At 40.7% G+C, this 15436-nt stretch overlaps 1 protein-coding gene across 5 annotated transcripts in view; it reads left to right on the forward strand.

Moving 5' to 3' along the window:
* Positions 1 to 15436, forward strand: part of POLK (DNA polymerase kappa) — a 65668-nt gene that overhangs the window by 28781 nt on the left and 21451 nt on the right. For all 5 annotated transcript variants that reach the window (XR_015056379.1, XM_085874536.1, XM_085874538.1 and 2 more), the window contains 3 exons: positions 676 to 1246; positions 5947 to 6071; positions 9413 to 9579. Coding sequence is in view for 4 of the 5 variants with exons in the window: in XM_085874536.1 (XP_085730662.1) it covers positions 676 to 1246; positions 5947 to 6071; positions 9413 to 9579 (863 nt within the window). In the remaining variant the exon portion in view is untranslated. The remainder of the gene's footprint in view (positions 1 to 675; positions 1247 to 5946; positions 6072 to 9412; positions 9580 to 15436) is intronic.

The following is a 15436-nucleotide window of genomic DNA, read 5'->3' on the forward strand; positions in this document are numbered from 1 at the left end:
ATAGTTTATATTTAAAAAAAAAATATATATATATATATATGCACATATATATCTATATCTTCTATCTATATTATATATTACTAAAACTCTCATCTTGTATGTATGTATGTTCCCGAAATACAGCCAAAACGGTACACGATAGCGCAAAAATTTAGGGCCACCTAACTCACCATTCTCCTGCGGTGTGCAGTATCAAGTTTCGTTCCAGTCGGGCAATGAAAAAATATTTAAAAATCAATTCCTGATTCAGTTAAGTACTATTCGGGAGAATTTGATCAATGTAAACAACCTCAGCGGTATAGTTCGCTGGAGCTATCTTTTTTTTTTCTTGAAATGATTTTTTTTCAACAACCGCTCTCACAATGGGAGCCCAACGGGTTCACGGGTCGTCTAGTGTATATATATAATGCTGTGCCATATGGAGTGGGAGTTGGTGGTAGAGTGGGTAAAACCCAGTTGCATTTGTGTCAGTTTGATTCTCATGGCTGCTCAGGGCAGAAATTTGCACACTTTGTGACAGAGGGGCGACCTTTCCAAGTTTGTTACTTGCCTATTGAAATGTTCACGATTTGTCGTGAGCACCCCAATGCTCTTTCAAGAATCTGGATCTCCTCGTCTTATGGGGTCATTGACTTCTGTTTCTATTTTTTCTGTTTGACTGTCCTCCTGGAGCAGGTGTGTGAGATATTGGCGGAGTATGATCCAAGGTTTGTTCGCATGAGTTTAGATGAAGCATACCTTGATATCACACAGCACCTGAAAGACCGAGAGACATGGCCGAAAGACAGGAGGACATTTGCCTCCGGTTCTTTCCTTTCCAGAGGCTGTGAGAAGGGCACAGAAAGTGCACATTTGAAAGTCGTTGAGGTAAAACTGGAACAGGAAAGGGAAGGAGAAATGCACGATGATACAGAGCCTGTTCAAAACTACATGAAACAACCGATGCCTACTGCAAAGGGAAATGTTGAAGAAAGCTGCATGGAATCAAATTCTGAACACATCACCAATGAGCATGAGAGCCAGGTCTCTTTGAATTGCTCGCCAGAGCTGTTTGATGACTTGCCTACTCAGGAGGAATCGAGCTGCGCTGAACTTGGGCATGACTCACCTTTGACGCTTGATTGCTTCTCAGATCCACATCAAAAAGCAGCCACGGCAAGCGTGACTTTTGGGCTGTCAGCACATGAGGTTGCAAAAGAAATCCGTTTCCGCATTGAGCAGAAAACAAGACTGACAGCCAGCGCAGGTGAGTAAGGGGAATGCTTTTCATCATGATTCTATTTGTAGTCAGCGTACTTCATAAAGTGCACTATTCAAAGGAAAAACTTGCATGACATTACAAGGCTCATCCTGAATGTTTTATCATCATCATATTTTTAATTAAAGCTTCAATAACTATGGATCACATATGGAACCGAAACGTCTGGTTAAATTGCATTATCTAAATCTCATACCATTTCCAGGGTATTTGGTACTGTCAAAGCAGATTCCTGGATAAGGAAAGTATATAATATATACTGGATAGTTTTCCATTGCATTCCCAGCAGAAGAGGTTAGAGGTTGTAGAGCAGTAGAGGTCTTTAAAGGTTGTTCCAGAATGCAATTGACAATTGCCTACCCTACAAAAGACACCTTGAAATCATTGAAACTTTAAACTACTGCTACTACTACTTGAAACTTTTACTGCTACTTTAATGACCCCAATTATTCCAACCTTGTGGGGTCAGCTCGGGGAACCTTTTTTTTGGCCCAAGTCTTTCACGATGTGGCTACCAGGCCTGACATTTGACTAAAGGTGGCATTAATTTGTAATTTGGTCAAGGGTGCTGATGATAACTCACTCACTCTTTGTGAAAGAGTGCATGCACAATTCGTGAAGTTTCAGTCCATCAGTTTATAGGAGGGTTTGAAATAAAATGTGGACAAGTGCACGACCTCTGAGCTATCCTGCCAACTCACCTAGGTCAAAGGATGCTGGAAGTCCAATGGCATTCATAAAGAATAATTGTCCACTCAGAAATATATACTGCCTTTTTTAACACACAACAACAAAAAAAAAACACATGTGCAGGATAAATAATTCTCAGGCAGCTTTTTGATCTGTACAGTTTATTACAGGATTATATATCTCGGCACAACAATTCTTACCACAAAATGACAGTTTAAGAACTAGCAGAATGTCAAAAACCCGAAGGTACTTTAAACAATCGATGTTCAACTGACAGGCATGTCTGGTCCAGACTTGCATTGATTTTAGATGAAAAGTACAAGCGATACATTCAGCACTCCAGCATGGCATTGCACGCAGTAAATTAGCTAATGACTGGCTTTTCTTCTTCCCTCTTTTACACTGCTTTTTCAGTTATATACACTCAAGCAAGACCATTCGCAAAATCCCCTTCCTCTCCTCGTTACTATATGGTTCTATATCCAGAAGGAACATAACAAGAAATCTAACCACAGCGATCTTTCTCCCCCAGTGACTTAAAGTCCAACAATATTATAACAAGAAAGAGAAATCAGAAATTGCAGACACTCGCCAGGACTTGTTTTGTGTGGTAGATTTTGTGTGGCAAATAAATGGAAGGATGTACGAAATGAAAGGTCGTTGATTGCAAATTAAAGGACTAAATGGTCTCATAAATGTGTAAATGTCAAAAGTCTGAAAAGTTGAAAAGGTCAAATGCTCTGAATGTCCAAAGGTCAAAAGGTGTAAAGGTCTGAAAAGGTCTAAATAGGTCAAAAAGTTCAAAATGGTCTCAACTCTAAAGGGTCTTTAAAGGTCGAAGGGGTCGACAGGGTATTAAACGGTCTGAAAGGTGTGAATATCTAAAGGGTAGAAAGGAGTCTAAGGGTCTTTGGTTTTTCAAAGGGCCTTTGAAGAGGATCTAAAGGGTCTTAGAGATATGAGTTCTAAACGGTATAATGGGGTCTATAGGGTCTATAGGATCTTTGGGGTCTATTGGGTTTAATGGGGTCTATAGGGTCTACAGGGTCTTAAGTGAACTAGGGGTCTTACTGGCCTACAGTGTCTTAGGTTTTTAAATCGTCTAAGTAAGTGGTCTTAATGGGCTTAGGGGTCTAAAAATGTCTTGGAGTTCTGAAGGGTCTTATGGATCTTTAAAAAGGATGTTTGGGTTCTAAAGGGTGTTAAGGGTCTTAAGGGTCTTTAGGGTCTAAAGGGTCTTCGGAGTATAAGGGATCGAAAGGTTTAAAGGTTAAAAATGGTCTGAAGAGGTCTAAGGGGTCTAAAAGTTGGAAAGGGCTCCAAAGGTCTATATGTATAATAAGGTATGTTCCAATAGTCCACAATTAATGGAGGTAATTGATCGACCTAGTTAATGTCCAATTATAAGAAATTAATAGATGTACTCACTGCTCAACTCAAGTTCACACAGTACATAATTAATAGACATACTCACAGGGGTCGACCAAGACTTCACCACAATGAGGGTTTCACCGTACACTCATGTTTTTCAGTTTTATATACAGTACAGTGCAGTACAGTACATACATAGATATCATGTGACTTGGTTGAAAATTGACGGTTTATGTGACCATGACCTTTTAACCGATTGATCTCAAGCAATCGGCTTCCAGCTTGTCACTACCTCTACCAAGTGGTGAAGTTTCATGAAGATCAGAGTAAAAAGGTGACCTGTGTGCGATTGACACAAATGGACAGCCAAACAGACTAGCCACTCAACCAACCAATATACATATTACATACTCATAAATCTTCTTCACAAGGAACAAACGAACCCAAATGCAACACCCTCTTCTCTGGCGAGGGTAACAATTGTAAACATTTTGAGAATAAACATCTCGTCCCGACAAATATTACACACTCGTATATAAACAATTAGTTCCATATTCAATCATAAGTGTATAAGCGTTAACATCACACTGAGCAATACATCGCCAAACTCGCACTCATAAATAATTTGTGATGCGGACTAGTTTTGAATCATTTTTCAATGAAAATGATTTATTTTTCCTTTGCTGGAAGTCATAATCGAATGGTAAAAGTCATTGTCATAGATCTGCCACAGATCACAAACGTAGGTGTGATGAAAAGTTCACATTTATGTTCAAACCAAAATTTACAATAATGCCTTGATGGTCTGGACTCGAGAGGTATGATTCTCGCTTTGTGTGAGAGAAGTCCCGGGTTTGAATCCCAGCCAAGCCCACTTAAATTTGTTTGGGCTTACTCTTCAAAAAGCTTCGTACCACGGACACCAAGACGAAACACTTAATGCCTCGCCTCGGGAACCATAATGATGCATCAAATTGTGACCCTGGATTTGAGCAAAGTAAAGTAACTGGGAAGAAACAATTAGCCAAACTTCTGTGTCCTATTACACTCTGGGGAATGAGAGATTTTGCTTTGGTTGCCCTGTTCGCCAGATTTCAAATGCCGCGACTTGTTCCACACTCTGAAATGCTGCCTCCTGGAATGATGTTTTTCTTCGAATTATGTCGCACCTCTCTTGGTTTCTTTATAAAAGGTGCCGTTCTTTCCTTTCTTGGTGACCTTCACCTTAGGATGTGTGTTTTATGTTTAATCACACATTGATATTTATTTCAAACACTAGTATAAAAGCCTGTCAAAATGACAGGTTGGAATTATTTCTCTTTTTTTTTGAAATATTCAAGGAGACCGGAAGATATGATGTCTCGTGGCAAGAAGTGTTATTTTAAACCACTACCTGTACAAATGTGATCCGACTTCTTTATCTTCTGGGACGCTTCATTTTGGTGGTGCAGCCTAGTGCGCGTGCCGAAGTCTGAAGCCTCGGCGTAGCTTCAGGTTTGCTTATATCTCCTTTATTTGTTGGACATCCTACGGACAAAAATAAACACTCGCTTTACTCTACACGCGTCGAACATCACGTGCAGCGAATTTCACCTCCCTGTGCCTTGTAATTATTGTTATTTAAGAAAACTATTCTGCACACCGCTCATGAGGCCCAGTTGCAAGTCACCGTCTGCAATTCCAATAGAAGAGACGTAATTACTCTTTTATGAAAAATGTTTTTCAGGTTTTTTTTTTTTTTGTCCTGAAAAATAGACCGTACTGACCACCCAGTCATCATTTATTTGGGTATTTTGGGTCTTCAGGGTGTTTTGGGTCCTCGGAGGTATTTTGGGTCTTTACGATCGTGAACACCGAGTCGTGTTGAAAGATTGGCCTTTAAAACACTCGTCAAATCGTGCTTATGAAGGGAAACAGAGAAATACACAAACACACACAAGTTTGTAGATGCTGTTTTGACAAGTTTATCCTTGCTGTGTGCCATTGGTTTCAGACACAGCTGGTAATAAATGCAGGAGTATTTAATGCAGTTTTTTTTTGAAGAAAAACAAAAAAATGGGGGTTATTGTAATCTGCTCTGTTTGTCTGCCTGCCTGTCTTTCTGTCTGTCAGTCCGTCACACTATCTCCTCCGAAACGGTTGGGCTTAAATTCAGCAAACTTGGTAGTGATGATCACCATAAGGCAAGAAGGTGTGAGGGCAGTATCATTTTTGGCCCTGCCCCTTTGGGGTGATATCAAAATGTCAAATTCAAAAAAATACAATTACAGGCACATTTATGAACATTTCAAAATGAAACTTTATACAGGACATGCAATCAACATTGGGGGCACAAGAAATGTGCAACAATTTTTGGGGATTTGACCCCCGGTTCAGGTCCCAGGGGGTGGGGACTTCAAGTCACTGGTGTAAAAAGTAATATATATATATATATATATATATATATATATATATATATATATATATATATATATATACACTCAATATTTGATATTGGGTCATTCCTAGTGGAACGTTTTTCCATTTTTCAACGTTGCTTTAGTTGGGAAGTGTCGGGATTTCTGATGGCGCACCAGCGACTTTGCTCAAGCGATGGATTTTTTTTTTTAATCTTCTCCGTTTCACAGGAATTGCTCCCAACATGCTTTTGGCGAAAGTTTGCAGCGACAGAAAGAAACCAAATGGCCAGTTTGACCTTCTGCCAAACAAAGCTGCCATTCATCAGTTCATGAAAGAACTTCCCATCAGAAAGGTGAGTCATCACCTTGGATAAAGTTATTTATTTATTTATTTATTTATTTATTTATTTGTCGTCAAGGCTTGTGGAAGAGCTCGCACACTGAAGGGATCAGGACGGAACAGACAAAACAGGATGCAAAACACGCATGCATGGAGAAGTCAACTCCAAGGAGGAAAAACTGGAAAATTTGGAGGGAATTGGGTGAGGTTAACAAGGATAATAAAAGATAATGGCTTCGGATTGTGGACGATCTGAGATGGTGAACAGCTGTCTTCAAGACCTGGAGGGAAGATTGGATTGAAGAGGATGTGAAAGTTGATTCCACAGTGTGGAAAGAGGACACAAATGGGTGGAAATGAGCAGTGATGCTGGATTTGGGTAGTTTTACCAGAATGGGGTTGATAGTGGACTGTGTGAGCCCTTCAGAAACCTGGGAGTGGGGTGTGGCAGGGGAGGCAAAGCACAGAAAGAGCAGAGGATGCAAGACCAGAAAGGAGTCGGTAGAAGACAGAAAGACCACCGACCTGTCTGTGAAGGTGACGTGATAAGCCCATAGACTCAGCTTCAGTGTAGGAGATTCCATTGATCTTGAAGGTCTTGGTTTCCACAGCGTCAAGCTGAGCAAAATGTGAGGCAGGGAAGCCAGCCCAGAAGGGAGTGCAGTACTCCATCAAACTGTAGATGAAGGCCTTGTAGGTGGATAGGAGTTCAGGTGTGCCAAGGAAGGACTTTGTACGACGAAGGATGCCCAGTCAGCAGCAAGCTTTGGAGTCCAACTTTGAAATGTAGTTTGCCCAAGAAAGATCATGGTTGGTCGTGAGACCCAGGAATTTGAATGACCGAACCTTTCCAAGAGGATTGTTTAGAAAGTGGATAGGTAGGTTTGCTTTCAGCGAGAGAAAGTGAGAGTGTGCGTTTTGTCCAGATTGAAAGATATAGTTCAAGTGTTTGACCAGCTTGTGGGTTTTCTTATTTCAATGTCTGAAGAGAGGGAATAGGCTGCAGCCTGCTTGTCTGACGGATGAGGGATGCCATGGCAGAAGGTGGAATCATCAGCAAGTAGATACAGAGGATTTTCCAGATAGTCAGATAATTATTGATGAAGATCATGAATAGGACTGGTTCCACAACACTGCCTTGGTGCACACCAACCTTGATAGCGAGAGGAGATGAAAGGATTTCGTTGAGTGCCACACGCTGGCTATGAGAGTAGAGGAAGTCAGTCAGCCATCTTTAGAGTTGGCCTTGGATGCCACAGGCAGAAAGTTTTGAGAGCAAGGCAGGATGCCAGACTGTCAAAAGCTCGAGATATCTCCAGAGAGACGGCCCTGAACTCCAACTGAGGGCCTCCATCCATTGTTGGGTGAGCAGAAGCAGCATGTCCAAGGTGGATTGACCTCGTCTGAAACCAAATTGGTGATCTGAGATGAGGTTTTTGAGGAAAGGAAGCTTTTCATATCAACTGCGATGATTGATTCCATGACCTTGCTGATTATCTTAAGTAAGCTGATCAGTCAGAGGCATCAACAAGTCACCTGAGCGCAAGTAAGTCTCAAGTCCAGACGGCAAGTGTCAAGTTAAGTCTAAAGTCAAGTGTCACGTCATTGTGTCATTATTGTAGACTGGTTACGTGTAAGCCTTTAATACTTAAAAGGTTGACACAAGTCATGAGTTCGTTGTTTATATGAGCTCGTCCTATATCCCACACGCAACCAGCATAAGTATAGGCTCAGTCTTACTGCGTTAGTCAGTGTTAGTGCAGTGTAAACATTAGAAAGGTAGAAACAAAATGTGTTAGAATGTCAAATGGAAAAGAAAACTTACTTCTGCTGGTGAGTTTTTAGGTGACGAATGAAATTTGATGATGTGGATGGGCCATCTGAAATTTTTATGCCACACGTTTCACATACAGCACTCCTTTTATTCAATGCACCTTCAAAATGTTTATAAGCAAATAAGATCACCCTCGGATTCTCCGCCATGCTACCGATAACGAAATGAAGTCCACATGTGCATAAAGTAGCAGCAAGCGATGCAGTTTTCGACGGTGTAATTGTAAAAACGTCCACTCAAAGCTCAAACGTGTGTGTGTGTGTGTGTGTGTGTGTGTGTGTGTGTGTGTGTGTGTGTGTGTGTGTGTGTGTGTGTGTGTGTGTGTGTGTGTGTGTGTGTGTGTGTGTGTGTGTGTGTGTGTGTGTTAGTTCCATGAAGAGCCATAAAACACTGAAGAAGCTAAATGGGTATGAACTGATTACCAGCAATAGTTCTGTGCATATTTCGTACAGCATACATGTCTACTGAATTCAAGGACATAGAATCCATGTAATGAAAGAAACCTTAGCTCTGTTTGCTTTTCTCCATAATTTACCTCCTTTTACTCCACTAGACACATGTATGTGCGATCGGAGGCTCAGACCTCAGTGTCACTTTGGGTGCTGTATAATTAATGCCTCTTCTAAGCTCGGCGCAATGTATTTACCGTGTTCATGCTCACTTTCTTTATTTATAAATATAATCACATGCGACCATACATTGAATGAAATTTAGTTACAAACACACCACTGAGACATATTTATCTTTTCATACAATGTTCATTCATTCATTGTCAACAAGTCTACAAGCTCAAGCCTCAATTTAAGTGTCGTCTTTAAGACCAAGTCTCAAGTCAAGTTGCAAGTCATGAAATTTGTGACTCGAGTCACCATATTCTGAAGCTGATAGTTCTGTAGTTGAGGGAATTTGTTTTTGCACCTTTTTATGTAGTGCAGTGATGTTGGTGGATTTCCAAGCAAACGGAAGATGCAGAGAGACCATGCGCAAGACCAGCAGGTTTTGAGGACACATAAACTGATGCCGTCTGGTCTAGTAGCAGAATCAAAGTCCAGGGTTGAATGGACCTTCTCCACCTTCTCAGGTGCGAAAGACACAGAGTCTAGGAACAGTGTGGTATGACAGGGAAGGATGGGAACCAAGCGTGAAGGATTGGGAACACAATATTTGGAAGCAAACATTTTAATGATAAAAGCATGACATTAAAGTTGATGGCCTTGACCTCAGATCTATATGTTTTATCATTAAAAGTGATATTTTGGCAGTTTGTTTGTTTATAATTACTTAGTTCTGCTTAAACAAATCTTATGGCCACGCAAGTAATACTTGTTTGGAGAGTGAAGGTAAATATACTTGACTTAATTTGATTTGTCTGATGGCTGATTCTTCACATCACAGCTTTATCAACAGGGATTTATCATTATATTGTGTATTGTTACATGAAGGCTGGGTGCAAAAATAACAATGGCTTGATATCTGAATGTCTTCATTATGTACCTCAAAAAATATTTATTTTATTCCAGGTCTCAGGGATTGGGAAGGTTACAGAGAAACTGCTGAAAGCCCTGGGTATAACCACTTGCCAAGATTTGTTTGAGCAGAGGGCAATTCTTGCAATGCTTTTCTCGGAAACATCCACGAGACATTTCCTTGCCATTTCCCTTGGGATAGGTGCCACACGTTTGGAAAGGTCAGTGTATTTGTCAGAGAATTTTTTTAACCCATTGCACATTAAAGCAAGTGCACCATTTTTGGCCATTGTCATCTTTCTTCCAGGCCCTTCATACGTATTGCATCTTTGATTTGCTGCTGTGTAGAAGTCATGCACATTACAGCCTATACTTTAAGTCATTACGTTTTCAGAAGGTGTGTACTGTATTTAAACCCACTCGGCTACATAACATTTCAGTAATTTGTTGTCACTTTCTTAACACATGTGACGTGAGGATGGCCTAGCGGTACGCACACTTACCTCAAAGCCGTCTAGCTTGGGTTTGAATCTCGGCCCAGCTATAAATTGGCATCCCGGTGTTGCAAGGGCAGGGTGATTCATAAATGTGTGTGCCATCACTCAAGAACGCCACGGTGTCCTTAAAAAACAGTAGGCGAGCTTTTGCCGGTAGGTCAGGTGATGTATGTGAGCATGCGCAGGAGCAGTGCATCGCCACTTCCACCTTCTGCTGGTACTCCAGCAGGGGCTTCCGTCTGGCCATTCCCCAGGCAGTTACGTGGCCCATCTCTATCTCCTCGAGTTGATGATCAACCTGCTGCAACCAGGAGGCATGTGGTTGGCCCATTGGCCTCCTCCACTCACGAGGCGGCCTCACTGAGATAATCTGGTGAGCGGGATCAGCATCAGGACAACGAGCCACATGTCCATGCTGCTACACATCTAATGCTCACAGATTATCCAGGTAAAAAATCCCATCTGAGTCTCTCAGCAAATGTTCGTTGGACACAAAGTCTGACCAGCGACAGCCAAGGATTCTCTGAAGAGACCTGTTACTGAAGGAGTTAGGTCTCTGTCTCAGATCCTTGGTAACAATCCAAGTCTTATATCCATAGAGCAAGACTGGAAGCACCAAGGACTTAATGACTCGGACTTGCATCCTCCTGCACAGGTACCGACAGCACCACACTCCATGATCCAGTGACTCCTTGACTCGCCAGGCCCAACGCAGACGTCTATTGACCTCTGGCTCACAACATGCAGAGACAGGAATATCACTGCCAAGGTAAGTGAATCTCTCTATGACGACTTCAACATCCTCACCACAAACAGCAAGATAGCAGCATCCAAGATATAATTGAAAGCCTGGAGCTTAGTTTTGACCCAGGATTCAAGCTCCAACTCATTCATTGCCTGGAGGGCCCCCATCAGGATATCCAGAGTCTCCGCAAAAACTACTGCATCATCTGCGGAATCGAGGTCAGAGATCTTGACATTACCAAACAATGCACCACAGCTTGATCTCTCTGACATCCTCACCAGAATCCAGTCCATAGAAGTGCTGACCAGTGTGGGATGAGTACACACCCCTGACGAGGTCCATTAACAACTGGAAACTAGAAGGGAACTTGGTAGAGCGCATACCTCCGCAACGCAATGCCTGATCCATGAGAACATATCGTGCCTAATACATTTTTTAAATATCATGCTATATATTTGTTTAGCCCTATCTCTCAATAGTGAAGAATCGCTTAAAAATTCTCATAGCTGGATCCGGATCTGGATCTTAAAAATCTAATCAGTTCATCCTTGTCACACACCCAACCTGCCCACCAAATTTAATCCGAATCCGTCCACAACTTTTTGAGATATCCTGTAAACAGACAGACAAACAAACAAGAAAAATATGTCTTGCAGAGCACCCCTCTCCAATTCAACCCCTCTCCAAAGTTGCCGTGGATACATTAAATTGTCCATTTCATTAATGTTCAAATTGAGAATCTTAATCAAAGCTCAGGTCAATCGGATGAAAATTGATTATTTTTCAGATTGAAATTGATCTTGGAAGTTTGACCTTGAGTTGACTTTTGACCTTTTGACCTCAAATAGTTGATTGCCCAATTCAGTGATGCAATATGCATATCCTGTTCAACTCTCAAGTCGATCAAATGAAAATTGATGATTTTAGAAATTTGACCTCAAGATGGCACTTGACCTCAGAATCAATAGGCTTCTCAGTTGTGACTACCTCTACAACTTGGTAAATTTTCATGACGATCGATTTAGAATTGTGACCTGCAGGTGATTGACAGACAAAGAAATGAAAAATCACTCATAGAGCAACACTTGGCAAAACAGAACAAAGTAGAATGGCACTTGGTAGAGCGCATACCTCTGCCAGGCTGAACAGTTCATGTTTTGTATCCCACTGATGGCCTGGATCTGAACCAAGATCTAATCCGCTTGTTCTTGTCACCAAACCCACTCATCCACCAAGTTTTGTGATAACTCATCCACAACTTTTTGAGATTATAATGATATCATGACTATATATATATATATATATATATATATATATATATATATATATATATATATATATATATATATATATATATATATATATATGGGTGGTCCAAAAACAACAACAACAATATTAAAAATTCAGATGTCGTCTCCACAAGCCTTAAATTATTCCACTATGATTCAATAACGCGCATAAAAAATTTAAGTTGATCGGAGGTGATTTAGAGGTCGCTCCATATGACGACTTTTAGTTTCATGAGTTGGTTAAATTAGGGTATGGTCAGGTACGATTACGGGTACTTCTGGATGTCCAAGGTGGAAATGGAGTGCATTTTCGAACTCTATGGAGTCAATTTACTCTATGAAATGACTGCACTGACATTGAATTCACTACTATTTCGAAAATATGACCTAAAACAAGATTTATCATTCCTGGAGTTAAGTAACTAATCCTACTCATTTCGATATTTTCTTATCTATTATTAATTTGTTGTCCGTCTAAACATTTCTTCGAGTGAATCGACCCCACTGAGTTCGAAAATGCAGTCCATTTTCACTTAGGAAGTTCAGAAGTGTACGGATTCGCATCTCACCATACCCTAATTTAATATAAAAATAACTAAATAAATAACTAAGATATTTTTCGTGAATCATTGAATCTAAAACACTGGATGTTGAGCCGGCTAGAAATAAGTTCAGGCGGGAGTGGAGACAGCAATAGAGGCGGAGATGATAGTGGTATTTGGTAAATGAGATGAAATATTCTAATAGTTTGTAATTCCATTGATTGAAAAATTAGGGTATGTATGGTGAGATGCGAATCCGTACACTTCTTGGTGAAAATTCCTTGGTGAAATTGGTGAAACTTCCTTGGTGAAAATGGACTGCATTTTCGAACTCAGTGGGGTCGATTTACTCTAAGAAATGTTTAGATGGACAACAAATTAATTATAGATTAGAAAATATCGAAATGAGTAGGATTAGTTACTCAACTCCAGTCATGATAAATCTTGTTTTAGGTCATATTTTCGAAATGGTAGTGAATTCAGTCGGTGCAGTCATTTCTTAGAGTAAATCGACCCCATAGAGTTTGAAAATGCAGTCCATTTCCACCTCGGACATCCAGAAGTACCCGTAATCGTACCTGACTATACCCTAATTTATTCAAGTCATGAGACTAAAAGTCGTCATATGGAGCGACCTCTAAATCACCTCCGATCAAGCTAAAAAAAATTTATGCGCGCTATTGGATCTTATTAGAATAATTTTAAGCTTGTGGAGCAACATTCTATTTTTTTCGACTTTTTTGGACCACCCTAATATACAGGGTGTCCCAAAAAAATATACAACTTTTCATCTGTAAAGAGGATGGTCATAACATATATTTTTAAAAAAGATATATGGCTGATTGAAAGCTGAAAGGTTGAAGTTTATTGTGCCAATGTCAAAATTGCCACCAAAATTTAAATTTTGGTATAGAATCGTCGTTTTCTTTTAGACCACATGTTCGACGTAGGCTCCACGTTGTCCGATCACTGCCTGCAAACGCGTTGTCATGTTCTCCATCACTTTGGGAAACGTTTCCTGAGGAATGTTCTGGATTTCTCGATGGATGTTTTCCTTCAGCTGATCAAGAGTCTGAGGCCTAGGGCTTCCATAGATCCTGTCCTTGAGATACCCCCACAAGAAGAAGTCTGGAGGAGTAAGGTCAGGGGAATACGGTGGCCACTCAACGTCTTCGTAGAGGGAGATAAAGCGGCCCTCAAAATGTTGGTTTAGAAAACGCCTTGTTTCCCTGGCTGTATGGGGCGGTGCCCCATCCTGCTGGAACCACTGGGTTCTCATCTGGATCAGGTTGTTTCTCCTTTGGGCCTGAGTACGTAGCTCAGGCAGATAGAATTCCTGAATCATTTCGCGATAGTTCCTCTGGTTTACCGTGCAAGTGCGTCCCTGGTTATCTTCAAAGAAGTATGGACCAATTATCCCATACCAACCAACCGCCACCCACATGGTGACTTTGAGTACAGATCGAGGCACCAGTTCAGTTGATGCATTACCAGGATTTTCAGTTCCCCAGTACCGAAAGTTTTGCTTGTTTGCCTCCCGGGACAAGTGAGCATGGCATTCGTCCATCATGTGAAGTTTTTTGAGGAAGTCTTCATCTTCCTCCAACTTTCCTGAGAACCCATTTGCAAAGTCTAGTCGTTTGCGTTTCTGTTGATCAGTAAGCACTGTTTCCGTTTGAATTTTGTATGGAAAGGCATGAATGTCTTGGCGAAGGATCCTCTGAATGTTGCTCTTATGAATGTTTGTCTCGGCAGAAAGTCGTCGAATCAATTTTTTTGGACTCTGAACGACCGCCTGTCTCACGATTTCCACATTTTCTTCACTACGACCTATCCTCTTCCGACCTCTGTGACCCTTGTGAAGGTCACAGATGGTTCCCACATTGGTAAACTTTGCGATGGTGCACTTTATTGTCCGAAAGTTCGGTGCATGGCACAAGTGGATACCGAAATGTCTCGAGTAAAGACGTTGCACCTGTATGACACTTTTGTCTGGTGCCAAAGTTCAACAATTTTCGTCCGTTGTTGTACGATCAGTCTTGGCTTTTTTCTGGCGCTTGCTTGGTATCAAAATAAACTTCAGGGTCTCTGCAACAAGAACTGAAGCATTAGTGACAAAATTACTGCTTTTTTAGGATCAAACGAAGCATTTTAAAAGTTGTATATTTTTTTTGGGGACACTCTATATATGTATATGTATGTATGTATATGTATATGTATATATATATATATATATATATATATATATATATATATATATATATATATATATATATATATATATATATACATACATACATACATACATACATACATACATACATACATACATACATACATATACAGAGGGGAGAACAAGTCTTTGATACACTGCCGATTTTGCAGGTTTTCCCACTTACAAAGCACGTAGAGGTCTGTAATTTTTATCATAGGTACACTTCAACTATGAAAGACGGAATCTAAAACAAAAATCCTGAAAAACACATTGTATGCTTTTAAAATAATTAATTTGCATTTTATTGCATGAAATAAGTATTTGATCACCAACCAACGAGTAAGAATTCCGGCTCTCACAGACCTGTTAGTTTTGTCTTGAAGAAGCCCTCCCATTCTCCACTCATTACCTGTATTAACTGCACCTATTTGATCTCGTTATCTGCATAAAAGACAGCTGTCCACATTCAATCAATCAGACTCCAACCTCTCCACAATGGGCAAGACCAGAGAGATGTCGAAGGTCATCAGGGACAAAATTGTAGACTTGCACAAGGCTGGGATGGGCGACAGGACAATAGACAAGCAGCTTGGTGAGAAGGCAACAACTATTGGCGCAATTATTAGAAAATGAAAGAAGTTCAAGATAACAGTCAATCTCCCTCGGTCTGGGGCTCCATGCAAGATCTCACCTCGTGGAGCCTCAATTATCATGAGAAAGGTGAGAGATCAGCCCAGAACTACACGGCAGGACCTGGTCAATGACCTGAAGAGAGCTGGGACCACAGTAT

Source organism: Eptatretus burgeri, chromosome 3 (genome assembly GCF_056783735.1).
Source record: "Eptatretus burgeri isolate ZD-2024b chromosome 3, Ebu_testis_v1, whole genome shotgun sequence".
Taxonomy (NCBI): Eukaryota; Metazoa; Chordata; class Myxini; order Myxiniformes; family Myxinidae; genus Eptatretus; species Eptatretus burgeri.